Source organism: Neopelma chrysocephalum, unplaced genomic scaffold (genome assembly GCF_003984885.1).
Source record: "Neopelma chrysocephalum unplaced genomic scaffold, ASM398488v2 Primary Assembly neopelma1_92, whole genome shotgun sequence".
In the NCBI taxonomy this organism is placed as follows: domain Eukaryota; kingdom Metazoa; phylum Chordata; class Aves; order Passeriformes; family Pipridae; genus Neopelma; species Neopelma chrysocephalum.
This window is the reverse complement of record NW_020897754.1, coordinates 727493-754554: the sequence shown is the minus strand read 5'-3', so window position 1 is coordinate 754554 and position 27062 is coordinate 727493. Positions and strand designations below refer to the sequence as shown.

Sequence of the window (27062 nt, the reverse complement as noted above, 5' to 3'; positions counted from 1 at the left end):
CCTGAGTGGGCTCACACACCGTGGACCGGCTGAACACGTGGCTGCTGACACAGCCCCCGGCACGGGGCTGCTCACCCCCCACCTCTTCTTTCTCCCTCCTCTCAGAGATCCAGAGTTCCACGTATAACCCTGCAGACCCCAGTCCTGCTGGCACCTCCATGGGTGAGCCCCTAGGGAGCCCCACCAGCATCTGAGAGGCTCTGCCAGGGCTCCCAGTCCGGGATTCAGCTGCAGAACGATTTTTGAGTATTTCAGGAAAAAAAACCCACCACTTCCTCAGGTCACAGAATCACAGAATATGCTGAGTTGGAAGGGACCCACAAAGATCATCGAGTCCAACTCCTGGCCCTGCATAGGACCACCTTCAAGAGTCACACCGTGTGCCCAGGAGTATCATGCAAACACTCCTTGAGCTCTGTCAGCCTTGGTGCTGTGCCCACTGCTCTGGGGAGCCTGTTCAGTGCCCAACCACCTTCTGGGGTAAGAACCTTTTCCCAGTATCCAAGCTAAACCTCCCCTGACACAATCTCAGGCCATTCCCTCGTGTTCTGTCACTGGTCACCACAGAGAAGAGCTCTGTTGGTGTGCTGTCCCCAAACAGCAGCGCGAGCCAACATATGGACAAAGTGCAGTGACCACATGTCCACAGTAAGACATCCCTCTGTCTTTTAGCTAACATAAACAATCTCCCTGTTATGGATAACTTGCAGCCCTGGGAAAGTGCTCAGTGGATGTTCAGCTCCAAACTCCACCACTACCTGCCCAGAAGCACCACTCCTCACTGCTCTCATCATAAAACATGTCTAGCTGCGCTTTTGCAACTTTTGGGAAGACACAGGATTCCTTTTGGCTCCCCAGGACGTCCATTTGAATTTTTATTTGTGTTAATTCCATACTTTCCACACAGGCAGTCAGCTCCCTCCCACCGGGGTGCACCTATTTAATCTGATTCAGCGGGTGCACGAAACGTGCACGGTGCTGCGTGGGCTCCCCCCGTTACGCTTTGCCTGCCAGCAATCCCCAGGGGAGCCATGGCGTGATGAGCTCCTACCTGCCTGCTCCCTGCACAGGCACTGGATTGCTCCCGGCTCCCTGGCGAGACAGATTTCCCTCCTATTCATCAGCTGGCACTGCGGAATTTCTGCCTGCTGTTTGCCTGGCCAGCTCCTCCACACACACACACACACACACACACACACACACACACACACACATATATGTGCTCACACCTGTGTAGCCGTGGCACTTCCCATCCTTATCCCTGTGTGCACAGCCAGCCCGGCGCCTGCACGTTGGCAGTGCGCTACCCCCCTCGATTCCCCCCTTCTCTGGGCTATATGTGGCATTTCGAAGCTATGACAATCTGCTCCAAATGTTTTCCATATTTGTTCAGCCTCCTTGATTCAAATACCAGGAACAACTCAGCCAGCACAAAGCGGAGCTTTGGGGGGCAAAAAAAAAAATAAAATCACACCCCCCATCGGCGCGCTCGCACACACACACACACACACACACACACACACACACACACGCACACGCACGTGAGATCCTAAAGTTCCTCGGCATGGGAAAGCAGGAGAAGAAAGCCCAGCACGGCACGTCCCCGAGTAACCAGACAGGGAAGGCAGCCGGAGGGGAGAAAAGCACCAACTCGAGCAAGACGCAGGAGCCGGCGATGAAGAAGAAGAAGCAGAAGAAAGCCAAGGGGGATCCCAAAGCTGGCCAGGAGGAGGAATCCCACACTTGTTGTGGCTGCCGTTTCCCGCTGCTGTTTGCTTTGTTGCAGTTGGCACTAGGCACCTCTGTAACAGTGCTGGGCTTCCTTATGGCAGGCATCAGCTCTTCTCTGCTAGTCAGAGACACTCCATATTGGGCTGGGATAATTGTAAGCATAAAGTCTGTTTCTCCATAAAGTGCCTTTGCCAGCATTAATGCAAGCTGCATGACGCTCCACTTTAGACTAACCAACTGCATGCACAACACCATTTGAGTTATGCTAACTATAAATATTCCTGGGATTAAATGTCTGGGTGTACTTTCCCGAGGAAACTGCTCCTGCAGAATAACACGATCTTTCGTATTCTTCCCTGCAATACCCAACAGACCTGAAATAAAATACAGGGTTGCTGTTTGACTAGATGTATATATTAGCTTGTGCTTTGCGATGAACTCCTGCCTGGTGATGCTGAAAAAAAAATGTTGATTACTTACGCTGCCTTCCCTCTTTCCCCACCAAACCATAACCATCAGGTTTTGGGAGTGAGAGCATAACTTTGTAACTTGCAACTTTCAGCTGGGGCGAGGAGAGGAATGGCTGTCTCTTGAGCTTCCTCGCTGTGCTGTGCTGGAGAACTGCCGGGATTTAACCCCCTCCCTGCCCTCCGCTCCTGACTTCTTCCCCCTGGGCGGGACAGAACTGCACCCAGGTGGGGAGGGGGGGTGTGGGCCACATGTGGTGTGACCCTGATGGCTGGGTGTGCTCGGGGACATGTGGGTTTTGTCCGTGGAGAGACAGGGTTGTGGTAGTGATGAGCCTGGGATGTGCTGTGGGTGTAATTTAGCATGCAGGTTTTTTCCCTGGTCAGGAAAATATATCCTGAAAGTATATCCTGACGTGTTAGCACAGTTCTGGGTGTTGTTAGACTGTAAGAATTCCCAGCAAATAAATTCATGTTTAGGTACTTAAAATTCCTTGAAGTGCTAAACAGCTATGGGAGCATCTCCTGGGAATCTAATTCCTTGCTAGCTGGAGATTACCTGATCACCTGAACTGATTGGGGTTTGCTGTATTAGTCCTGCTGGGTGACCCCTCAGAGGGTGGAAGGAGCAGGGCCTGAACTCCCTAAGGAAGAGCTCCTCTTGCTCATCTCATTCTTCATATTTCTCTTCTGATTGAAGAGGCATCTGAGAGCTTAGTGATGTTTTGTGGGGCAAGAGCCTGTCCCCCAAGATCCTGCTGGGGTTTTCACAGTTACAAACCAGGGGGGAATACAAATGGTAAAATAGCTACATGTGACATGCTCATTCCTCTTGTTTATTTTGGGGATTCTGGAGGTCAGATTATTCCAGGCAGCACTAGTAGTATCCTAGGTTTGAAATAGCTTTTTCACTGGAAAAGGTGGGGAAAGAGTGAGCTGGGCTGAACTAGTGTACAGCCAGGGATACAAGAAAAGCCATGGAAGTGGCCCCTGGCCCATGTGAATGTCATCAGTGCCCCAAGCAGCATCAATCTGAGACATCCACATATGCCTGATCTCCCTCAGGGAGGCCTGGAAACCCACCAAAGTCAGTGCTTTCTGAAAACAGAGCTCTAACCCCTCTCGGTCTTAGCAGCAGCTGCCAGCAGTGATATTTAGATGCCCACACAAGGCAAAGCTCAGTTGCTTTCAGAGTTGCCTCTGAAAATCAGGCAGAACTTACCGTGTGTGTTCCTGAACTAATCCCTAACTCAAAGCAAAACTCAGCTCTCAGTTGTGGTGGTGATGTTTTGCACTCACCAGGCAGCCAGGATAACCCCTGGGGGAACTCATCTCCCGGGACTGTGCTGGCTGTGGGGGTCAGGGCTTTGTTTGGTTTGTGTTCCAGGGTGCCCAGGCAGGGCCCTGTGGGGAAGGGTGACTGAACCTACGCTTTGAGTCACATGGTGACTCTCACCTTGGGGACTCTGGTGTGATGGTGAGTCACCAGCACATTTGAGCATGGTTTGATCCCTCCCTGGCTCAAAATGGCTCTTGGTACCCCCCTGTTTACCCTCAGGATGATGACAGGGACTGACTGCCGGGGGCACGTGGCCAGACAGCTCCTGGGCAACCACACTGCTCTCCTGTACCCTCAGCCCGAAGCAGAAGGGAAAGAGGGGGGTAAAAGGGAAACTTGGTGCTAGAAAGGAGAGGATGAGGTGGTGGTGCAGCCCCAGCAAGAGATCCCGTGTGAAGCGCTGGCCGTGGCCGAGGCATCACGGCTGCAGAGCAAAGCACATCTCTGAGGGGCAAAAGGCAGGACATGGTGCTGCATTTACTTTGTTCCTGTGCTGTGATGTCTTGGAGGTACTCGGTGCCCACTGGGACATTGGATGGAGATGGCCAGGAGCTGCTGAGCTGGAGTTTCTGGCTGTGTGGGTCACAGGGTGCTGCTGGTGAGCTGTGATGGGGTGTGTGATGAGGACCAGCTTCTGGAGAACTGGTGGAAACTGGTCTGAGAAGGAGGACCCTTGGCTGGGGACCTACGTGTGGCTGGATGTCCTATGGGCTGCCTCTGGGGCTGCATGGAGGGAATATAGGTAGGGATAGATGATCCATGTGCTGCTTGGTATCAAACCTCATGGCAGAAAGTGACTTCCCAGAGCTTGCATATTCACCCAGAAATGAGCAGCAGAGCAGAACGATGTGGTGTAAAATACCAGAGCATATTTGTTTTAGTAGCATCCCACTCAAGTGCTCTTTTTAAAGGACTTGATTAGTATTCAGAATCAAGAACTTAAAAAATCTATTATTGAGACCTTTTTAGCAACATTAGAGATAATGGGTGAAGCTCATTCCTAGTGTTACTCCTTTGGAATTACACCAGGGCGGGATTTGACCCCGCGTCTGTTAATGCAGGATGACAGAAAAATGAAGGAAAATTGCTAATGTGTTAAATAGACCCTGATTGATTGAAAGCTATTTTTTTTCTTCTTTATTAGTGGCAAAATGGTGACACTATTCCTTGCTGAAAATCAAGTGCTTTAGTGCATTACCATGAATGAAAAGGAACTTTATTTAGCAAAGCAGCCAGAGTAAAATGCTACCGAGGAAAACCAGGCAAGGCAGCATGAATTAAATGGGTTCCAAATCTGACTGTCTCAGTTTGTGAGGATAGCACAGGACAGGGATTGGATTCACCAGTTAATGTGGCCAGGGATCTGCTGACAGGGAGTCCAAGAGGGTTCCAAGGGGCATCTGGCACCTCCTGAGCTCCTGCAGAAGGAAAGGATGCAGCTTGCATTGCATCAGAGGCATTTCACCCTGAAACCCAGTTAAGATCCACTAGTTTAGTCCATAATCTGTGGAGCATTAGCCAGAAACCAAAGGAGAGGTTTATGGACAGAAAAACCACAGAGCCTACATGATTTACCACTTCTGCTTCAACAGCCTGTTCCCTGTAAAACACCTCCGCCCCATTGCTGGGGACAGGCAAATAAATGCAACTAAGAACAGTGAGGGTGGCATTTGTTTCACCTGCCTGTAGCCATTTACAATGAAGGTGCCCAGGTCTGAAGCAGTTGCCTGGCTCCTCCATGAGACTGTCCTGACCCCAAAACTGCAGGCTGGACCACCCTGGCAGTCTCTTCCTTCTTGCTGTATTGCAGGAGCTTGGACAAACTCTTCACAACTCCACCCATGAGTGCAGGGCTTTATTTTTTTTTCCCTGTGTCTTGCCACTGACTTGCTGCGTAGCTTTGGGCAAGTTACTTAACCTTGCTGAGACTTTGTTATTTCCCCTGCAAAGTGGGGTTAATAGTGGCCATCCGTCACCCCTTGCTTTGAGATCCTGGGATGGAAAGTGTTGCAGAAACAGTAGATATTAATGGTATCCTTCTCATTCTTTTTCATTAGCTTGTGGCCTTTTGACACCCAGAAGAAGATGTATTTCTCCTTGAAAAATCTGCTCTTAGATTATTTCCACTGTGATCAAAAGTGGAGAGTATCAGAGTTTTCACAGGCAAGATCCCTTGCAGCCCTGTTTTACAGACTCAGGCAGTTAAGAAAGTTACAGAAGTGCTCATCAGAGATGATTATCCAGGGTGTTTATTCTTTCTGTCAGAAAGTTATTTTAAATACATATATATTGGTATGTATAGATGTTCATATAATTGGGACTTTTAAAAACATATAAAAAAACTTGTTCCTCAAGTAGCTCAAGGTATCAACTGTGGCTCAAGCTGTCACTGATTTTGTTGCAAAAAGCATCTCAAAAGGTCTACCATGGGCTGAGCCCCCAGCCCAGGAGGTTGATGCTTCTCCCTGCTCTGGCCCTTCTCCATCTCTCCAAGTGTTTCCTCAGCCCAGAAGGGCCCTAAACTTTACTCCAGGGGTGGACGTGGCTTGTTGCCTTTTGGGATCAGCATTCAAGCATTGGCTTCCCTGTCCTGCTGGAGTAAGGCTGATGTGGTGCTTTGCTTTGCGGTGCAAAAGGCAGGCAGACTTTTAACTGAAAAAGCAATTTAATCAATCTTCATTAACCCGGAGTCAGAAATGTTTATGTCTCTGTAAGTTATTATAATTTCTTTTGAAGAGCCTTTAAAAAGACTTGAAGGCAAAACCTTCAGCAAAGGAAGCAAATTCTTTGCTTTGAGAAACTCACAGACAAGGATGGGTGAGATGAAGATCCCATGATGGCTGGAAAATCCAGTTGTGAGAGACAGTTTGCAGGAGATAAGGAAAGAGAGAGAGAGCGAGAGAGCGCATTACATGGTTGGATCAGGGAATGGTGCAAGGTATTTGAACTTTGAAATGGTAGAGGATGGTAACAGGGAGAAACCAGGAGCTGGGATTTTCATCCTGCATGTGGGTACAATGATGTGTCTAAGTGTGAAGCCTTGAGAATGTGGTTGTGAGATAGATGCTGAATGGATGAAGCATTGCATAGAGGGACCTGGGTTAAAAAAAGGATAATACTGTGCTATAAAGTGATCTAAGTTAGAAATTGGGGTAAATGTGTCCTGATGATTAGCTGGGGTTGGGAAGACCTGTGCTCCTCTGGGGCAGAAGGGATTTGCTGTGCCTGTCAATAATTGGGAAGCATCCCCAGCTAGAGCAAGAGGCAACTGATCACTTTCCATACTGATATGGGGGATGACTGACTCTTTAAGCCACCCTGAAATGTGTTCTCTTTTAAAGCCTGAAAGGAGAGAGACACTTTCTTGTTAACCCCGGCCCCTTGCTGAGTTTTTTTTGTTGTTGCTTTTGACAATTGTGGAGGTGGCTTTCAGTGAGGCTTTACTCCCTACACAGCCTTGCTGGATTTTTAACTTTTGCTTGTTATTAGGGAAACCGATTTTTAATAAAAAGTGACACTTAAAACCTGGTGCCATCAAAGCAGGTAGTGGAAATTACAGTCATTCAGGCATCCATTTTTTTATACAGGCTAGCTTCAATTAGCCATGGGCAAACATCAAAGGTTTGAGGGAAAAGCCTGCAAGTTTAGGTATTTAATTGAACCTTCTCCAAAGCATATGAAACTCTGGACGGTATCCAATGAGGTATGCGGCCCAAAATATGCAATGGTGAGGTTCCCAGTGCTTGTTTAGAGCTATATATATGTGTAACACCAGAGCTGTATTCTTCAGAGCCCTCTACCTTTAAATCTCACCGTCTTCTAAAAGGAATTATGCATTGGTTAACTCAAATCCATACTTTTGTTTTGACCAGGCATAGAGTGGAAAACTTTGATGGGAGAAAAAAATGTTTTAATGTTCTGAAAGAATGGCTTGAGAAGGTTACTGCATACCTGAGGTCTGTGTGATACCTGGCCAAGGGCTTGTCTAATCCTGGGCACCTCTGTGGTTTGGCCTCTGGTCTGGCTGCAGACTCAAGGGAAAAGAGGGTGGAAATCAGAATTCCTGGCTGGATTACAGAATCTAGCAATGAGCAAAATGTGCCAAAAGCCTAGGTAAAATTTGGAGGGGGGGAACCAAACAGTCTTCCTCAGCCTGGGTAGCCTCATGACTATGGAGATAGTGGCTTTCCATCGCTTCCCAGCCACGGACACACCTCACACCACGAGTGGTGCCCAAGTAGTGCTCCCAGCCATGCTGCACTTCTCAGGCTGAACATCACTGCTGGCTCTGGGAACGCCTGATTTTATTTTATCTTTTTGTCCCCTCGGGCATTTGTTCACCCAGGACTGCATTTCTGATCCAGCAGCAGTAATGGACTGGAGCTGCAGCTCCTGGCTGTGTAAGCCATCGTAGCCTTTGCTATGGGAATTCAATCTTGCCTTAGCACAAGTGATGAGCTGTTCTCACCGCTGAGCAACTGACCCAAACAGCAAAGATAATCATGGGAAAATATGATTCCATTTGATTATGAACGTTCTTGCAGGGTTTTGATGACTTTACAGGATTTAAAAGAAAGTTCTGCATCTGCCTCGGTGTGTTATTGCATGGCTTGAAGGGACCTGTAGTAAAGACATCATTATTTTATTCTGTAGGCGGGGCAGGGATGGACAGTTATTGTGGATTTTATGGCTGTTAAGAGAATGATTTCCTAGATGATGATGGCCTTTGCCTGCAACCACAATATACATGTTTTTCCTTATTATAACAGCTACTTTTTCTAGAAGTAATTTATATGCAACTAGACTGTCTCTAAATTTAACATGAAGTCTATAAGGGGAAAAAAACCCCATTAAGGCACAATACCTCAGTGTGGCAGACTGGCTTCTTTTACATGTGGTAGTGAGACCCAGGCTGACCTGAGGCTGATCAAAGCTGGCAGTGAAAGCTGCCTACAGCACCACTGACATCTCAGTTTCCTCACAGCTTCCTCAAACCTCATAAAGTGACTGAACTCCAGTGCTGCTGTCTGCAACGGCCTGTACAGATGCCTGACACCAGAGGTGATCCAGGTTTATAATTACAAAGCCAACACTGACATGTTTTTTCTTGCATCAAAGCTGTGTCCAGTGGGAGCGTTAGATTCGGTGGATAATGTGGCTTCTCCCAGGGTGTAGATGGGAGCTAAGCTTTGCCATATCTGATAAAGTGGGTGAGCCTTCAAGCCAAGTATCACCTCTGAGGGTGAGCCAGAGACTTCAGAGACACCTTCAAGAGATCATTCTTTACCCTGATCCCTACAAACAGAAAAATCCCCAGTGTCTTGAAGTGAGCAACTATAAAATAACTTGTCCATAATGGAAACTTTTTCCTGATTCTACTAACAGCAGTTTTCCCCCTGAAGTTTGAGTTTGCATTTTTATTAAACAAGAGGAGTCCCCCTGCGGGTCTCAGTGATGCTGTGTGGCTTTGCACTGTGTATATTTGCATTGTCCTCCAGCAGGTCTGCTTTCTGTCCCTGAAGGTTGCTCCAGGAGTTCTTGCTAACAAGCCCCCATATAAAGAGCAGATGAGCTATACTGTGTCCTTTTGAGTGTTTGCAGCATCTGTCTTGTGATGTGGCTTAGACCCAAGATGCTCCTTTGAAGCAGGTTTTTGCCTCCTTCCTTCATTTCTTCGTGGATGTTTCCAGCTCTCTGGCTTTACCAGCCTCACGTGCCAAGGTTTTCAAGGTGCTCTGGATAGGAGTTACTTTGCTACAGAAAACCACTTATTCTACATTTGGGCTAAATCTGTAGCAATAACAAAAGGAAAACTAGTTTCACAAGCGTATAAGGGAGAGATGGAGACAGATTAGAGCAATCTGTGGTTTTGAAATCTGTTGGAATAAAAGCAAACCACGTTAATATGTCGCTGTGCAAAGATAATGAATGCAAACCACAGCGGAAATTTGTGCCCTACATGTTCCCATTTCCCCCAAATACACACCATACACAACCATCTTCATCACTGCCACATGGAGTCCTGTGCTGCTCATACACCTTGTGCTCAGTCCTTGCAGGACCAGATGTGAGTGAGCAGGGATCCTCCCAGGTAAATCCACTGGGTCTCACTCCTAAATCTGATCCCATTCCTGATGAAATCTACGGGAACTCGATTCAGTTCTCATGACAACAGGCTCTTGCCCTCTTTGGGGAGGGAGCAACCTGGAAAATTTCTAACTCTGTTTTGATCGTGGGCTAAAAATCAAACATTCTTAAGTCACTTTTGAGCCCTGAGGTATTCCTGCCCAATGGAAGGAATATCTACTGCTTCCCACAAAAAAAGAAATAGTATTAAAAATTTTGTACAGCATAAACTTTTCAATTTTTCAGCCAGCACTAGTAAATAGCTGTTTTCCCTGGGTTGTGACCTGGGGGATTTCACAGGGTATGCCTTAAGCAAAATTAAGTCCTTACCTTTCCTAAATACTTCTGTATCACATTTGGATCTTTTTCTAGACAGCACTTCCCTAAAATTAAATTCTTTCCTTGGATAACCTTTCCCATCACTACCCATTCAGCAAAGGGTGTGTTAGCCCATATGGAAATTTTGAAACAGGATCTTGAAATAAACCTGAGTCGAAATTCTCTCAGCATAGAAATGCAGATTTCCAGATTTCTAGATAAGAGTTTGCCAGAGCTGATCTAATTAACTGCCCATCCCGCAGGTCTCACAGAATCCATTTTATCTGTGTAACAAATGCACATCGATTGGTGGCAAGCACGTGCTAAAACAAGTTCAATTGCGTTTTGTGTTGTGTGCTTAGTCAATAAGGCATAGGAAAAGTTTGCTCCACACTGGGATATTGCAGTGCCTATTGAAGGACTAGGATGCAGGATTACCTAATGCTACTTAGCAATCAGCATCAACAGCATTGTAACATGCCTGAAGCTGTTTTAGTCACTTAGCAGGTCCTAAAAAATATTTACCAGGAGGATTTTTATAGTTATTCTGTTGCACTTCACAGGTATAATTCAAAACTGATCTATTAATAATGTATAAAATAGAAGCACAAAGCTGTTTCCTATATAAATGTTCCATACTTTGGTTTCCTCCAAGGAACGAATTTGCCTTTAAAGAACTGAAATGTAAAACATATGTGAGTCATAATTCTCAGCAACGTTATTTTTTACCACCACTTATAAAAAATATGCATCTATGGTTTAAAAAAAATATTGCTATATTGTTATAAAAGGAATACTTAAGCCTTCTGAAATATCCTGGCCAAGACTTGCCAGAATCCTGACCCAGTGTAATCTTTTATAAATACCTCTCTACAAATGTGCCTCTTCAAGTATCCCTGAGTATGTTATTTAAATCCCAGAGGAACTTTAGAAAGCACATGCGGGAATGGAAATCCTTTTAAACGATGGCCTTTTGTATGGGAAGCTCTCTGAATAGGGAGGTCTGATCCTGCCACACTGGAAGCTGGCAGGGGTTTTGCAAAAGTTGTACGAGGCATTTGGTGGCAGAGAGAAAATTCCATCACTGGTATCTGACTGTGCCCTCGGAAATAAGTGCAGCTCTGTCGGCTGTCTGTGCTTTAACAGGAACGGGAGTGAGGGAGTGGGAACAGTCCCATGATGCCTCACGGGAGTAACCTGGAGGCAAATCTGGCCCTCAGTCCATACAAGTGTAAATGCCCACTAGTGTGGCTGAAGCAAAGCAAATTTGATTTATTGCTCATAACAAGATCCTTCAGCACCAGGTCCTGAAAATGCTTAGGCCCAGCTTTGACGCGAGAAGCCCCTTTGATTTCTCGTGCGTTTGGGGGATGTGACGTTAAGTGAGTGTATTTAAGCATTATTTATTTTAGTTCTTGCTGCAGGTTCTTTCCTTCAGCCACTACTGCCACTGGGGGAGTTTATCATTTGGATACTACTAGAGATACGATTTCCTTAAGATTTAAGTGTTATGGGCATGTTAATTGAATTAAAAGATTAATATACAGTGCAAAGGACCAAGGACATAGGCAATTAATCCTGAGAAATAAAACATGGTTGAGTCAGATAGAACCACTACAGGGCAAAAAAAAAAAACAGCACTGAGGGACCTTTGACAAGAAAGGTTGTTTTTTCCCCCGACAACCCTGTCAGCCATGGCTGTCAACAATAAAAAGAAAGAAACAAATAAATTGGAGGCAGTGTGTAAGTCACAGGACCAGAATATAAATACACATGACATGGAAAGGAGTAAATAATACTGATGCTTTCTTTAGAAATGTTCTCGGGCAATACTTCCTATTCATGTCCTACTGAAATGACATGAAATAAAACTTTATGGGGAAAAGTGTTATTAATCACACAGGTTCTTGTGGGAACAGCTCTCTGTGTGTTGAGAGTTACTCTTCCTTTGCAGGGTTGCTGTTTTGGGCTTACACCAGCAATCCAGGCACCAAAAGTTCGGTATTTTGCACATCAGATCATGAAAGGGATGTGTTTAGCTGTTGCTGTCTAAAAGGACAGCTGTACGTTTTTCACTGCAGGTCAAGCAGTTCCCTATGGGGTTGGGAATCTGGAAGTGCACAGCACATGCAGTGAGCAGGTGGGGATGGGGATGGGACAGAGCCCTGCAGTCCATGGCATAGCCCCACCTGGGTCTGGCCCAAGAGGGCAAATCCCATTGCTCTGGGAGGAAAGCAGAAAGTCTCAAACTAGTAGAGTCTTCCAAACTCCCACAGTAAAATGAAGGGGATAGAAAAATATAGAATCTTGGTGTAGTCACTGAGAATTTAATAGCATTTATAACCAAGATACTCCTAATATCACAGAATCACAGAATCTGCTGAGGGCCCCACAAGGATTGAGTCCAACCCTTTGCCCTGCACAGGCCCATCCCCAAGAGTCACACCATGGCCTGAGAGCACTGTCCAAACACTCCTGGAGCTCTGGCAGCCTTGGTGCTGTGACCACTGCCCTGAGGAGCCTGTTCAGTGTCCAATCACCCTCTGGGGAAAGAACCTCTTTCTAATATCCAACCTAAAGCTCAGGCCACTTGACTGGAGTGCTTAGAACAGTGACGGTACTGTGTGTCCCCCCAGTTTTAAGCAAATCATATTTATTGGGGTAGCTCCTCAGAGCAGGATCTTCCCTCCTTACCTGGCTGGAAAATGCCTACCCGGGAGAATCTGCTCCTGCAAATAAATCCAGAATTAATAACAAAGACAGCTAAATGAATAATAAAGTGCATAAATACTTTTCCATTACTGTTAACCTTCAGCAATTACTGCCACGGGGCTAAAACACGGTTTCAGATTGCAGGGGAGATAGATGTCTTGTAAGTAAGGTGTCCACTCTAGTAGAGGGTGAAAACCTCTGCTATAAACTCTGCTGCCTCATATCCAGCAGCAGCTTTGGTTAGTGATTTACAACTTGCACTGGTGACATTAAAACCCTGTCAGCACCCAGAGGTACATAGGGAGGTGCTCTTTGGGCTTGCAAGCCTTCATAAGCCTTTTGCTCTTTTTTGATAGTTAGTTGTACAGACAAAAACTCGACAAACATCCTAGAGGCTATTGCTGGGCTTTGTCTTTGATGACTTTGCTTCCATGCTGCTTCTTGAGTTATGGCCTTGCTACACAGAAAGGTGTTTTGGCTCGGGGAAAAAAAAAAAAAGTATTTTTGTGTTTTGTAGGTTTTTTGGTTTTTTTTAACCTTGACACATTTTATATCTTTTCCCTTGTAGGTCTGTCTGGTGTCCCTAGTGGGATTTGTTATGCTTTGTATTTCGTACCAACCTGATGAGAAGACGTGTGTGCAGTTCACAGTAAAGGTACCCTGACTTCTTCTGAACACTTTTTTTGTTTCTTATGTCATTAAATATGATCAGAGCAGTTGGTGCAGGGGATATTTTTAAGACCACAGGAAACAAAGTGAGAATGCACCTGAAATGCAAGAATGGTTTTCTGTTACTTTCCAGGTAGTCAGGGAAGAAACTGTAGCCTATAAAGGGGAAACTCTAATAAAAAACATTTTAAATCAGAACAAGATACTATGTTATTTGCCATTTTTAGGAATTTCAAGGAAATTCGGATTCACAGAACTGGAATAATCTGGAAAGTGTTCAGTGAAAGATTGAGAATTTAAGTAGATTAAGTAAAGATAGTGAGCAGAGTAAGAAGTAGAGTGGCATAATATGCATCCACTTAAATCAAGTTTTAATTTTTAATGGGAGAGTACTAGGAAAGCACGGGGACATGCATTCTCCCACAAAGCAAATTCCCATCTAAGCATTGCAAGAGAGGTGCAGAAACTGTGCGCCACACCCCACCTTTGCTTCCAAAACTGCTTTGCTGACACTGGTAAGCGACTAGAAGAGCAAGGCTGAGAATGCTTGTTTTTAACGCCATTTTTTCTGGACTATTTTTCCTTATTATTGTAATTTTCAAGGCTCTTAATATTTTGCAGACACATAATAACTGAGAAAAATACCCACACAAGCAGCACAAAATAACGGTGATTATTAGCCGAGAAAGGCAGAAGGAAACAAAATGCAAGGAGCAGCTTTTCCAATCCTGGCACTCATCCTCCCTTACAAATTAGGCACCGGTGTGTCTTTTGTGACTTTCTCAAGCTTCTCCCATACTTACATAAAGAAAGAGAGAAGAAGAACAATTGTTTCTGCCCTTTGACTGCCTTTGCGTTCTCGCCCCGTCACCTTTACACCCCCAAGCTGAGTGTTACGGCTGCCCAGGGAGCTGCTGGACTGGGCGGGAGCTGCCACGCCAGGCTTTTTATTGCTTGCCCTGCGGCATTAAATTGAACTTGGCATCCAGGCAGGAAGGGAGTCATCCCTCGTTTCGGGAACGGCACGTCGGGCTGGGCAGCCCGGGTGTCTCTGCCACCCTTAGCAACACCGCCCACCCTGACAGGGAGGAGTGTGAGCCATCGCTCACCCTCGTAAGAAAATAAACGTTTTTAAATTGCTCCCCAGGTGATGTAAAAGTGGGCCACTCCTCATGACCTGGCAGAATTAGAGCGAAAATCTCTCTTGAAAGACTTTTGGGTCAATCAATAGCCCCCCATAGCACCCGCCACCCCAGAATCTCCCTTCCCAGCATCTCCTATTGCAGCATGCCACAGAACTCCTTATTTGTCGGGCTGTTCACCTCTCCTGTCCCATGTCCCCTCTGGGAGCTGTTTCCCACAGTGCCTCTGAGGACAAAAGGCTTCTGGCTTCAGGGCATGTAGGTATTTTAACAAGGTAGGAGCTAAAAGTCCCCTCCAGGGTTTTGATCACATAGGACTCATCTACATCTCCAGTATCACTTCTCAAATCTTCAAATGTGAGTTAAAAGCTGTCTCTGAACTTAAAAACCAACATCAGCTATTTCTCCATGAGGCTGAGGATGTAAGATTACAATCATGAGACAAAGTCAATTGTTCAATGGGTTGTTCTCTCCTCCTTGGGGGCCTGATGCTTCATCCAGCACCAAGTTCAGCCCTATCTGCTCTGACTGTCCTTCTGTGGACTCAGCCCAGGTCCTCACACTGGTGGCTGGTTCCCACCAAAGCTGCATACAGCTGCCAAGCACCATCCTGCAAGGAAATCTTGGCTGGGCTTCCCTAGAGTGCAATAAGCACCCTGAAATCCCAAGGATCACTGGGGAAGAGGATCACACACACTGGGGACTTTAGTCAACCCTCAAGGTGACCCTATGGCCACTGTGAGTGACTCCCTTGGGGTGGAAAACAGGAGGAGACCTGTGCAGTCCTCTGTGCCTTCCTCCCTCTTGACAGCTGCTTCTTTCATTTCTCACCTGCATGAGCCCTGGATCCTGTTAAAAGAACGAGGTGTCAGATCTGCTTTCGGCAGAAGTCCCTTCCTGAGTCTGCTGTGGGTACCCACAGCACCTTGTGAAAAGGGGAGACCCCCCAAAGGGAGGGTGGATTTGCCCTTCAGGGGGGACAGCAGGCTCACAGAGGAAAATCTGGACACATCCTGTGGACTTCCCGGGCTGTGTGCTAATATCTGCCTGTGATTCTCATCATAGCATCTGCCACAGTAGCGTGACACCCTCTGCTCCTGCCCACCCAGCCCCACAGCCCATGCCGTGACACACCACGGTTCCTGTTCCCTGCACAGCCACCACTACCACCTTCAAAAGGAGTCCCCTGATCCACATCTGCAAACCTCCTCCTTCCACCTCTGATAACTGTGAGAAGCCTTTTCCATAAGGAACTTGATCCATCTTAGATTAGTTGTTTCTTTTATCCACGGAGCAAAACTATTGCCAGTAAATGTTGCTAAAATGTCTCTTCCTCATATGAGGAACCTGAAGGAGGATGAGCTGCCATGCTCTGACCTCATCATACACTGTCTGTCCCCGCTTCCCTTTTCTCCTTCTATTTAAGCAGCAATCACAGTGCCTGTTTCTCTGAGGCTCTTGAAAACCAGTTTTCCAGTGGCAAGTTCTGGTTCCTGGGCAGAGCCCACCACTCAGTAGTATTTGTGATGTTGAAGTTGCCTCCAGGTTTGGCATGTGATTAATCTGCTGATGGGATCTCAGCACTCACTGTCTTGTGCTTCCTCACAGGCACTGTTTGCATTTGCTTCACCTTTGATATTTGGAAATGTGTTCATTTTCAGCAGCTCACAGAGAGATTCCTCTGCAAACATCTTGTGAGAATAATAAGCTATTTGGAAATTGCCCTGTGTCCCCCACGCATCTCTGTTTGCCTCTGAGGATTACTGTAAGAGCTGCCTGTGCATTTGGATGCTGAGATTTCCTTCCTCTTAGGAACACAACAGGCAGACTCTCGCTGACTCTACCTGGAGCATGGCTTAGGCTGTGGATTCCATGCTGTTGTGCCCTGACTTTGGATAGAAGCTGGCAGCTAAATGAAATACCTGCCAAAGGAGAATCAGGCACATCGTGTAGTCTTGGCTTAGTACCTCATTTATTAGGGAGGCCTGATTCTGTCTTCTGCTGGGACAAATCCAGAGACTTCCAGCCAGCCCACTAGGACTTCTCCATCACAGAACAACTGACATGTTTGCCCATTTTCTGTTTTCCCCAACAAACACATTTGCACCATCTTTTAAAATAATGCCATCAGCTTATGAATTGCCACATCTTTGTTTGCAGGGGGTTCCATCAGTCAATACCACTCCATCTTCTGTGAGCTTTACATGAGGAGGTGGCCTCATTTTCTGGCTTCACCTTTCCCATGGACCTTTGCCTTGAAAGCTGCAGGGGTGGAGTAATTGCATTTAATAAGAGCCACCCTCATTTTGAAGCTGCCCTTGGTTTAAGGCTGCAGGGGAAGTCATTAGATTGAGTAGTAGCCACGTCTTGGAAACTAAGATCTTTCTGTAAGAATTCAGTGATATGAGGAGAAAAATGTATATAGTGCTTCAGGACCTGCAATAAGCCCAAATACTATTTTTTTTTTCAAGCTGGCAACTGAATAGAAGATTGATTCACACTGTAGATATAAGACAAATACACCAGGAGTGTGAATTTTATCAAGACATACATGGAGCTTCAAGGTCATAAAAAATGCTTTTATATTGATATTTTGCTTGCGGTATTGAGGTTAAGAGAGAGAGAGAGAGAGAGAGGGAGAGAGAAGCTGCTGTTTAAAATAACAGATTCCCAACCATGCCATGTGTCTGACAGATAAGACGCCAAGAAAAATAAATGTTTTTACAGTGCTGAACAGAACCAAAAACGCTATTTTGGCTCAACACAGAATATGATTTTAATATACGTTCACACATACTTTGCATGCAGTGCAGCAACTGCCAGTTCCAGCTATCAAAAGCAAGGGAAGTCCATATGTGCTGGTATCCAAAACTCTCAGGTGCATCCTGGAGTGTCAAAAGCTCTGAGTTGCTGCCAATTTCCTTGTGTTTGTGGGGGTGGACTCTGCAGAGCTACCCTTGGTAAAAGCCACCCTATTTTCAAGCTGCCAGAGTTGTAAGGAGCAGTGGAGGTCACGAGCAGACCCTTGTCCTCCTCACGCTGAAGCAACGGGAAATGAAAGGTGCTTGCTGCTCCTTCACGCCTGTGAAAGATTTCTCCACGTTTATGGGGCAACTTTTGGAAGGAGGTTGGGCATAGCACGCACTTTCCTGTGGAGATTGGCATTCCTGTTCCACAGCAGGGCCTGGGAAGCAAGCAGGCTGGCTGCCTTCACCGGGCCATGAGCGGGAGATGAGCCACCTTGCTTGCCTGATTTGCAAGTATAAATCAGATTTGTTTGGGCATGCAAACCCAGAGCCGGGCATAACACATGAGCAAAGTTTCAGAAACACCTACTGCTCAGCACAGCCTGGGATAAGATGTCAGCCCAAGCCTCAGTCTGCTCAGCTCTGCTTCAAGACAACTGCACTAATTTATCTCAGCTAATGACTATGAGTCTCATCAATGCAGGTACAACAGTAGAGGAAGTTGTTCCCTCTCTCTCTACAGCTTCTGGCTATATAGAGACACCAATTTCTTGGCCTCAAAATTGTGAGGCAATACTCATATAAAATATACAAGGCATAATTACTAGTTCTTGAGTTGACCTGCTGAACCTGGCATCATAAGCTGTCTTGAAGCACCCAATTTCCAGATAGTCCACTGGATGCATGCATTCCCTGCAAAGTACATGTGCATGCATTCCTTGTGCATTCCCTCAGCCTCTGTGCAGCTGGAAAAAGCGCTTTCATCTTGTTTTTCCCTTTCTTTCAGCTGACGTATTTTCTCCTGAGTGCCCTGGGGCTGGTTGCCTGTGTTTTGGCGGTGGCTTTTGCCGCACACCACTATCTGCAGATGACAAAATTTACCTGCGACACCATCCTCGAGTCCTGCCAGTGCAAACTGGATACTGAGGATCCCCTGGGTAGGACCTTCACCTACCAGGACGCAGCTGACTGTGGTAGCCTCACCAGCATGCTCAACTTGTACCTGCTTCTGCAGATGGCCCTCAACCTGGTGGCAGCCCTGGTGTGCCTCCTGACGTGCTTCGTGATGTGGAAACACAGATACCAGGTCTTCTACGTGGGCGTTCGGTTCCACCCTTTGACTGCTGCTGCTGAAGGCCAGAAGCAGCAAGTGTAGGGTCTGGGCTGGCTGGGGGTTGTGACCAGGGAACGGGAGATGTCAGTGTGCTGCCATCATGGACACTGCGGATGGATGAGTGTTTGTAAGGCTCCTGACAAGGAAAAACCTTCACGCGGTTTTAATGAATATATTTTTCAATCATTTTAAGAGCATTTCATACGGCTGCTCTGGCAAAAAGGTCTCTTGTGAGATTATGTTGAGGTCACGAAGTCCTAAAGATGCAGCTGTACAAATAATCACCAAAGAGGATCTTTAATAGCCATAGATAAAATCATTAGGAACTCATCTGCAGGGCTATAGCCATTGCAAAATAGGGTCCATTTCCCTCTTGCCTTCAGAGAAGCTACACCAATTTCCACCAGATAAGGATCTGATCCAAACTGCCTAATTGTAACCATGCTGATCATGCTTAGGGAATATATCACATCTCGATGCTCCGGGTGTAATCCACACTAATGTGATGGGAATTTAGCATTTGGAAATGTAATAAGGGAGGTCAAGACCTCTTCAAATGCAGGTTGAGACCAACAGGAAAGTGAATTTATTGATGGCTGCCATACAAAATATACATAAGACTTTTCAGAGTGACTAATTTTATAGGTTACCTAACCCAGTTACTAATAAACAACAATATGGGTGAATTGACTAATGGTGATTGGGTGGGCCCTGCTTGAGACCCCAGACAGATTTCTGAAGTTTGGGAGGAAAGATCAGTTTAAGGAACCTTGAGTTGCACTCCTAAATTGGAGGACCCCAAATCACTAATCACGTTGAAAATTACATTGACCTTGCTGTAATGGTAGGTTCACAAACCCGGATTTTAGCCAGTTCCACCAATTATACTCCAGGCACAAAAGGCCAAATGCATTTTTGGTGTAACTCCTCTGAAGACAATCACCCTTACACACCAGCAGTGGAGTTGGGCCAACAGCCCTGAGACACATATCCCTGCAACAATGAATGTTTTTAAAATGGGGTGGAGGGAGGGAAGCAAGAAGAGACTGCCAGTCTCCCAGAGACATCGTCTATAATCATGAGGGCAAAAGAATAATGATTTCTTAATGACTACAGAAAAACAAAGCACCTTCAGACAGTGCTTTTTCACTCTGAAAGTGCAGCTCTAGAAGTGCTTTACATCTTATTAGCCTTATACCAAGATGACTATATTGGTTTGTCCCTTGAACTGTCATTTCCACTTGCACAGCATGGACGTCTAATTTAGGAGCAATTCCGAACTGGCATCATTTGCACTGCCTGCTGATATATATCCATGCAAGAGCAAGACAGCTGGTGCTCACATCCTGCCATGATTAGGGATTTCCCAACCCTGGCCAGAGCAAGGGTGTCTCTGAGGTGGGGTGGAGCAATCACATGCCAGAAAAACTGTGCCATAATCATTAGCAAGGAGGAAGAAAATGAAAATTATATAAGGCTTCAAAGGAGAAAAAAACTTTCTGTTTCTGCAGCAAAAATAGCCATCAGGAAGTCGAAAACCCAGTTGTCTGGCAAACCCTAGTTGTCTAAGGAGCTCTAATCCTACACAAAAACTCTCTTCCATAAGGTGATCACACATCATCCCAGGGATAGACCAGCATACCTCCAGGGGCAGAAGATCACAGCGTAAAGTCTCACCTGGAACGCTGTTGGGTGTGTGGGCTCTAGTTTTTGTCGTGGAAAGTGCTTCCAGAGTAGACACAGCATCACCAAGGTGCTCTCTGCTGAGCCTTAAAGCCAGGAGCTTCAGAAGATGAAGGTTTTTGAGATCAGCTTCCAAATGGCCTTTTTTTATGCACCTAAAAGTAACAATCACTCATAAGCCTGACTGCAGGACACGTTTGCAAGGATGCCTGCACATCACCACCCATCTGAAGTCCTCAGCCTGGCTCCCAGGCATGCTCAGGGCAAGCAGTGGAGCCTGCAGGCAGGTTGGTGATGCAAGACTCGTGTGCCAGCATCAGTGGGGTTATCCATGTGGGATATCACAGGAACAAGCCCATCTACCACAGCTCTGGTGGGACGTGCTGCCAGCACAGCCCTTGTGGACCTGTGCCAGGACCAACCTCCATTATGAGATGGGTACATAGGGCAGGCTCTCACCTGCTGATTGTACTCGGGTGTTGGTTTGTCCTCCATCCCTCACACGACTCCAGCCGTGCTCTCTGTGGAAGTGTAGGGCAGAGGATATACCTTCTTCCCACCTACACAAGCCTTGGTGCACCTGCCCCTCCCTCCAGCCAAAGATGTGGGTGCTTCTCATCCCAAAGAAGATAACAAGAAAGGGATCAAAGGGAGGCTGAATGACAGCTGAGCTTTGGGGCTCCCTCCCCCCCCTCACCACTGTGCACTGTGCCCCGGCAGCTGGCAAAGCAAGAGGAAGGCTCTGCTGGCAGAGCAGGGCGTGCTTCCCACCCTGCCCATCCCAAACGTGCCTTATGTTCACAACACAGCTTGGTGTGCAGCACTGTAGCTGAGGCTGTGCTCAGCGCAGGCTGGCAGCCCGAGCTGTTGTGGCAGACGGCTGGTCAGCCCTGGCCCAGCGGCATTTCCACCAGAGCCGGCCTTTTGTCCCCTTAATCCTTTGACCTCTGTCTCACCCACGTTTTCACTCCCTGTCTCCCACCACCTCCCAGGTGCTGGGTTCCCAGAGAGGCTGGGCTCGCATTTCCTGATCTTTGCCTGCTCACCTCTGGGCTTAAATTTGCTGGGACTGCTCTGGGGCATGGGAGACACCGAGGGGATGATCCCAGAGCCACTGCAAATGCCTTCAGCGGGTGGATGGGGGAGAGAAGGGAGATGTGGATAACAGAGGCTGCTCCACTTAACAATCTGTGCACCTCCATATCAGCACTCCCTCCGTGGGTTCACTAATCAGCACGACGCAACTTAACCCTTTGCTCTGGAAGAAAGCAATATTCATCATGTATTCTGTTGGTGTTTTATATGCTTAATGAATAAATGTGGGGCATTTTGATCTAGCAAAGATTAACTTCTTTATTTCCTCTTTATATGTATCTCAAGAGCATAAAATCAAAACAGGAGGGATGGGGAAATGGACAAAGGAGCTTTTGGAACTGGTTTTCTCCTAGGTATTGTATTGCAACATATATTTTGCTTGGATCAAGTATTTCGGAAAGTATTAATTAAAGGATTTTCACAGCATATCCAGGCACCTCCCAGCCTTTTCCTGGTGTCAGAGTCCACATGGACTGCACCAGGAGAAAGACTGGGACTAAAAGGACTTGGAAAGGAGAGAGGTGTTGAAGAAGAAAACCTTTTTTTTAAGCCTTGGAAATTTATTTTCTAGGTGAATTCTGCAGAAAGGGGTAGGATTAAACCTCTATGGACACACAGAATTTGTGAAGGGCTCGATGTAATTTACTCTCACAAACCCAGGTGTGATTCTCATTTGCACCCTGGCCACTTTACACCGTTTTCCCAGTGCAAAGGGGTTGTAAAGATGGCATCAATCATTTTTACACCTACTTTATGGCCATTTTACACAGCTAAAAGGGCCCTTTGTGTAAATGGGAACTCAAGCCCTAGAGAATTTAATAGAGAGGAGATCCTTTCTATAGACTATGCTAGACCCTCTAATAGGGTCTATTACTGGGATATAACTCTCTGCTGGATTTCATAGCTTGGCTTAAAGATCCTCAGTCTCGATTAAATTCAGCCCTGCAGAACTTTTCCAAAGGCCACAACCCCCCGGTGTCACGCCTCCTCCTCCGCCCTGAGCACACGCAGAGAGTGATGGTGTCGCATGGATAACTGCTTGCTTTTTTAAAAGGAGAAGCAGCAGCTACCACTCTCCCCTGGCTCTGAGGCGCCTTGGTGTTGTGCTATGCAAATACTGGAGCAACAGCAACGGCAGCGAAAAGGGAACCGAGACGCGGCGCCTCACACGGAGCCAAAATGTCACATTCTCAGCCCCACCAGGGTTTGCTCCTCTCTCCCTCCCCTGCTGCCCCTGGAGGGACAGGGGCTGGTGGGCAAAGGAGAAGCGCTGCCGGGTCCTGGCCCCACACTGGGGCCGCCACCAGCCCACTGATGCCACCACCGCCTTCCCGTGAGGGCCATCTGTGCCATCTGCGCCGCGCTGGCCCGGCCGCTCCGCGTGGGCACCGCCTGGAGCTCTGCCCGAGCAACAACTCTGCTCCAGAGCGCGGGGAACTGCAATCAGCTCACCAGGACTAATTTTTTTCTAGGTTGGTTTTTTTTTTTTCTTCCATGCTACCAGCCAGTGCAGTATTTGCTTCGGGGGGCCTTTCGAAAGAGAAAGCACGCTGGTAGCGTGTGAGAGGAGCTGCAGCTCAGGTCCTCTATATTTAGAAAGCCAGGATGTCATACCTCCCATTGAAATTTTCATAGTTCCCTGCACCCCACCCACCCACACACGTACACATGCTTGCGTCTGGAAAATGTTTTTCGGTTTTAGCGAAGGGTGTTGGCTTAGGGGGATTCGAGGGAGGTGCAGAGGAACAACCGCAGCTCAGTCCCGAAGCTCGAAGCCTCCTTAAGGCTCCGGGTGGCACGGCAGGCACCAGGGACCCGCCGCTCCCTGCCCGGCTCAGGCAGCTGAAGTCGGGGATGTCTCCCGTTGCCGGCCTGTAACATGAATCCCAAGGCTGGGCCAAGCTGTTCTGAGGAGTGTGGGAGCCCTGTCCTGTGTCACGTCAGGCAGTGCCGGACCATCAGCCGGTATCTTCCTGAGTTCACCTGCGCACGGACTGTAGCACCTGTAGCAAGGGCTCCAAGAAGATGAATTTTGGGCTGGCTCATCTCAGGTTTCTGCAGTTCCCCCTCCCAGTCACCACTCCTGCCTCCTGTAATCACTACTCAGTAGCATTTATCCTCTGCTAAATTGCCTCTATAGTCAATTATAAACAATGATTGCATCTGCAAAGACCTGCGTACATTTTACTTTCGGTTTTGGTACCTGGTTTCCATATCTTTGTCCAAGCAAACAGTTGAAAGGCTCACCTAAATTTCCAACTTGCTAGGTGGGGAGCTGGGGATTTTCTTTTTCCTTTCTTTTTAAAGATACAGGGCATTTAATTTGTTACCACAATGCTTTCCCGCTCCATAAATTACCATCTTTACATTAGAGCACAGCCACTAAGGCCAGCTTGCAGCGACTGGCTGCGGAGAGAGTGTGGAGCTGAGACCCACCAAAGCTCACAAGTGACCCCCTGCTTCACCCAGATGCACCCAGGCATTCCTGCCTGGCATGGACACCCAAGATCCAGCCACCAAATGTGAGCAGGAGCTCAGCCTGAGCTGGGAGAATAACCTGCAGAGGGTGGTTTGAATACACATCTCTCCTTCAGTCAGATGGATTATGAACGACAAGCACTGGGTTGACCTCAAGTTATGGGAGATGTGGAGAGCGACACTGATTAAGGCAGCCCTCGGCTTTAAGAGCCCCGATTGTCCTGGAAATGAGATGTTTGAGCAAGGCAGGGTTTTTAAAATCCAACCCCATTTCACTCTCCTGTCTGTGTAAAGAGAACTTTTTAATTGGCCTAAAGCCGACTGAAGAGGGATTTCTCCTCACTTCAGTGTGGGATTTCTCTTTTACCAAAGCTGTGATGAGAGGAAGCCTTTCCCTGATCTGCCCTCCATCAGGCTGGCTGGAAGCATCTCCACTGGAGCTGTAGCTCTGCACACGTGCAGAGGGGTGTGAAAGCCACCCTCATGTCTTTTTTTGGGACATTTTCTTCCAGCTCCACAGCTGCCGGTGCTGAGCCAGGGAGGGCAGGGCAAGCCATAATGCGCCCAAGTCAACCAAGCCCCGGGGCTATTCCTGTTTATGTAGACTATACTGGTCACCAGGGATTTGGTGGGATAGTTTAGGGAACAATCACACTGAAAAGAAAAGAAAATAGACATTTACACTTTCCCTTCCACCTTGCAAATCCAGGCAGGCAAGCAGCAATCACACATGGGGAACTAAGGGGAGCTGAGGGAAAAACAAAAGCCTCCATCCCATTTTGCTGCTGACATGCTGAGAAACAGTGAAGCAGTACAGAAAATAAACCACCATAAATCAGGTACCCTAAACACTTAGGGTTTTCATGATCCAAGGTGTTGCTAGGTCAGGAACATGAAAATTAGTATATTTGTCCATGGGCTCCTTCTGACTCATCCAAGTCTCCTGGACTGCATCAGGTGGGGACCCAGCCAGCCAGGTTTCTTGCTGACAGACTTTGCTGTCACCAAAGGAATTAAATTTTGCAACCTGACTGGACTGGGTTATGGGGAAGGGCAGTTTATATGCTGTACTCATATATCCATATGTATTTGTTTAAGGCTACTGCTTCCAGATTCCACAAAAGGAAATTCTAGGATCTCAGCTGGCAAGTCTTCACTCCTGAATTTACAAGAGTTGCATCTCCACTTTATATTTAAAATACTTTCCTCATTTGCTCCACCCAGGTTTCAGTCATTCTCTTGCTTCCCCATTTTCCAAAGACATGGGGCTTTTCCTGGCACATCCTCCTCCAGCCCTGCAAAAGGCACTGAGCCTGTGGGCTCTGTGCAAGCAGTCCCTGCATGTCAAAATACAAAACCTGGTGGCATGTTCCATGTAACACTCACCTCCTCATGAATTAACTGCAATATCCCACATTTCCAAACCGCTTCAAAGCCTTTTGTAGTCTTTAAAATCAACCTGCTGGGGGTATGTCTTCTCCCTCTCACCTCCTCTCTCAAGTATGGGAATGCCATTCACTCCAGCTGGAGCTCTGCTCCTCATTTCTGGACAGTTTCAGGGCCACAAATCCTCACCCTCTGAGGAAAAAAAGCAGGTAGAGTAGAAGAGGAATAAAGATTTTGTTGATTTGTCTTTGTCTGAGCAAGGCACATCTTACTGTAAGGCTTTTCCACTAAAAGGAATGTGTTGGTTTGGGCTGGTTTGGACCTTGATGGGGTTTTTCTTTTGGTGACTGTTTAAGAACCTGATTCAAGGCCTCTGAAATGGATGAAAAACTTCGTGCTCGGTTCAGTGGTGGATCAGCCCATGTAGGAAATACATTCTCATTTGCTTCTAGCTGTGGGCTAACCAATATTTCCCACCCTTAATAGAAAGCATGATTAGCCCTGCTGCAGCACACTCGAGTCAACACTAGCTATTAAAGAAAGTGGGTTGATTAAGGAACAGCCTCGAAGACTAAAAATAATCAGGGAAATAAGAGTCAATGCCATATGAAAGCAAGCACGCAGTCAGTTGTTATCACAGAGCTTTTCACGTGATGCTCTGTGCACTGATCTCACCCGAAGTGTGTTTGTTTTGGACAATCTTAAAGAGATTGGCAGCAACACATAAGGACTGATTCAAGAGCACAGGCCTGACCCAAAGCTGATGGAAGTTAATGCATTGACTTCTCCGAGCACACCCCATAGGAATCACTCTGGGTTTGGAAAGATATGTTGCAGTTAAATACATTGGTCTGGGCTTAGGGAAAATGTACTGACATTGTCACTGTCAAATCCGTATGGAGGCAAGTGAAAACAGGGGGGTTGCAGCTAATCAGCATAACACAAAACAAAAATAAAGTGGCTGAAGGAAAACTTGAGCAGTCAAGAGGAAATGCACCCATTTCAAACGAACTCCCTCAGCTCAGACACATTTCACACACAGTGATTTGAAGAGGAAGAGAAGAAGGATGGCAAGAACTCAACATCTCGCTTTTTCACAAGACTCAAAAACATTGCAGGCGATGTGAGAAGAAAAAAAATACATGGCTTTCGTCCTGTCTGCAAACATGTGGCACAAACTGAGGCAGAGGAGATTAAACTTGGCTTCACCCTATTTTTCCCCTATTTTCTCACTGCCCTGCTCTTTGCTGGTATTATCTGTGCTGCTCGGTCCTCAGCAAACATCCAAGTAGCCAAAATATGGGCGGGATTCGTGCCATAACCAAACCAGCCAATGAATGAAATAAGGCACTTGTTTCCTGGAGCAGAGGGAGGGGAAGTGGGGGGATTTGTGTGGTGTTGGAAACCCACCTTGAGCAGAGGCAGTCCCTGAGCTCGCGCAAACCACCAGCGCTCCTCTGACGTCAATTGGCAGCCGGGCTGGTTTGCACCATCCCAGGGCTGGCTGAGCAAACAGCTCAACACAGCAGCCAGAGAGACAGCGAGAGGCAAGTTGAAGTCCTGCAGCCCTTCCCTCCATCTCACTGCTTCTCACCATCACCCACAGCTTTGTTTTCAGAGGCAAAAGGGCACAGACCAGTTGTTGTGAGCGTGTCTTGGGCGAGCGGCCCGTGGGGCGGTGACATGTGGGTGGCACGGGGTCACAGTGGGGATGGTGGGTGCCAAGAAACCTGGACTGGATGATCCTGGTGGGTCCCTTCCAACTCTGAATATTCTGTCATCCCTGAGCTGTGGCAGTGCCTGGGCAGGCTGCCAGGAGAGAAGTAGGCTCTCCAG

General features: G+C 47.0%; 1 protein-coding gene and 1 long non-coding RNA gene across 2 annotated transcripts; one reads left to right on the top strand and one right to left on the bottom strand.

The window, feature by feature from the left end:
• The first annotated feature begins 1394 nt into the window (after nucleotides 1–1394).
• On the top strand, nucleotides 1395–21609 carry SSPN (sarcospan). Its single transcript, XM_027693579.1, has 4 exons — nucleotides 1395–1502; nucleotides 1533–1885; nucleotides 13262–13348; nucleotides 18258–21609. Exons 2-4 carry the CDS (start codon nucleotides 1565–1567, stop codon nucleotides 18624–18626), a joined length of 777 nt encoding a protein of 258 aa, XP_027549380.1. The 5' UTR covers nucleotides 1395–1502; nucleotides 1533–1564; the 3' UTR covers nucleotides 18627–21609.
• A 3311-nt stretch (nucleotides 21610–24920) lies between these two features.
• Nucleotides 24921–26822, bottom strand: LOC113972488. Its single transcript, XR_003535921.1, has 3 exons — nucleotides 26637–26822; nucleotides 25329–25418; nucleotides 24921–25177 (listed from the first exon to the last, which is right to left on the bottom strand). It is a non-coding gene; the product is annotated as an uncharacterized LOC113972488 (long non-coding RNA).
• Between the last annotated feature and the right edge of the window lie 240 nt (nucleotides 26823–27062).

Coding starts and splice junctions, on each gene's coding strand:
- SSPN (XM_027693579.1), top strand. CDS start 1,565: ATGGGAAAGCAGGAGAAGAAAGCCCAGCACGGCACGTCCCCGAGTAAC. Junction 1,886..13,261: donor CATATTGGGCTGGGATAATT/GTAAGCATAAAG, acceptor TTTCCCTTGTAG/GTCTGTCTGGTGTCCCTAGT. Junction 13,349..18,257: donor GTGTGCAGTTCACAGTAAAG/GTACCCTGACTT, acceptor CCTTTCTTTCAG/CTGACGTATTTTCTCCTGAG.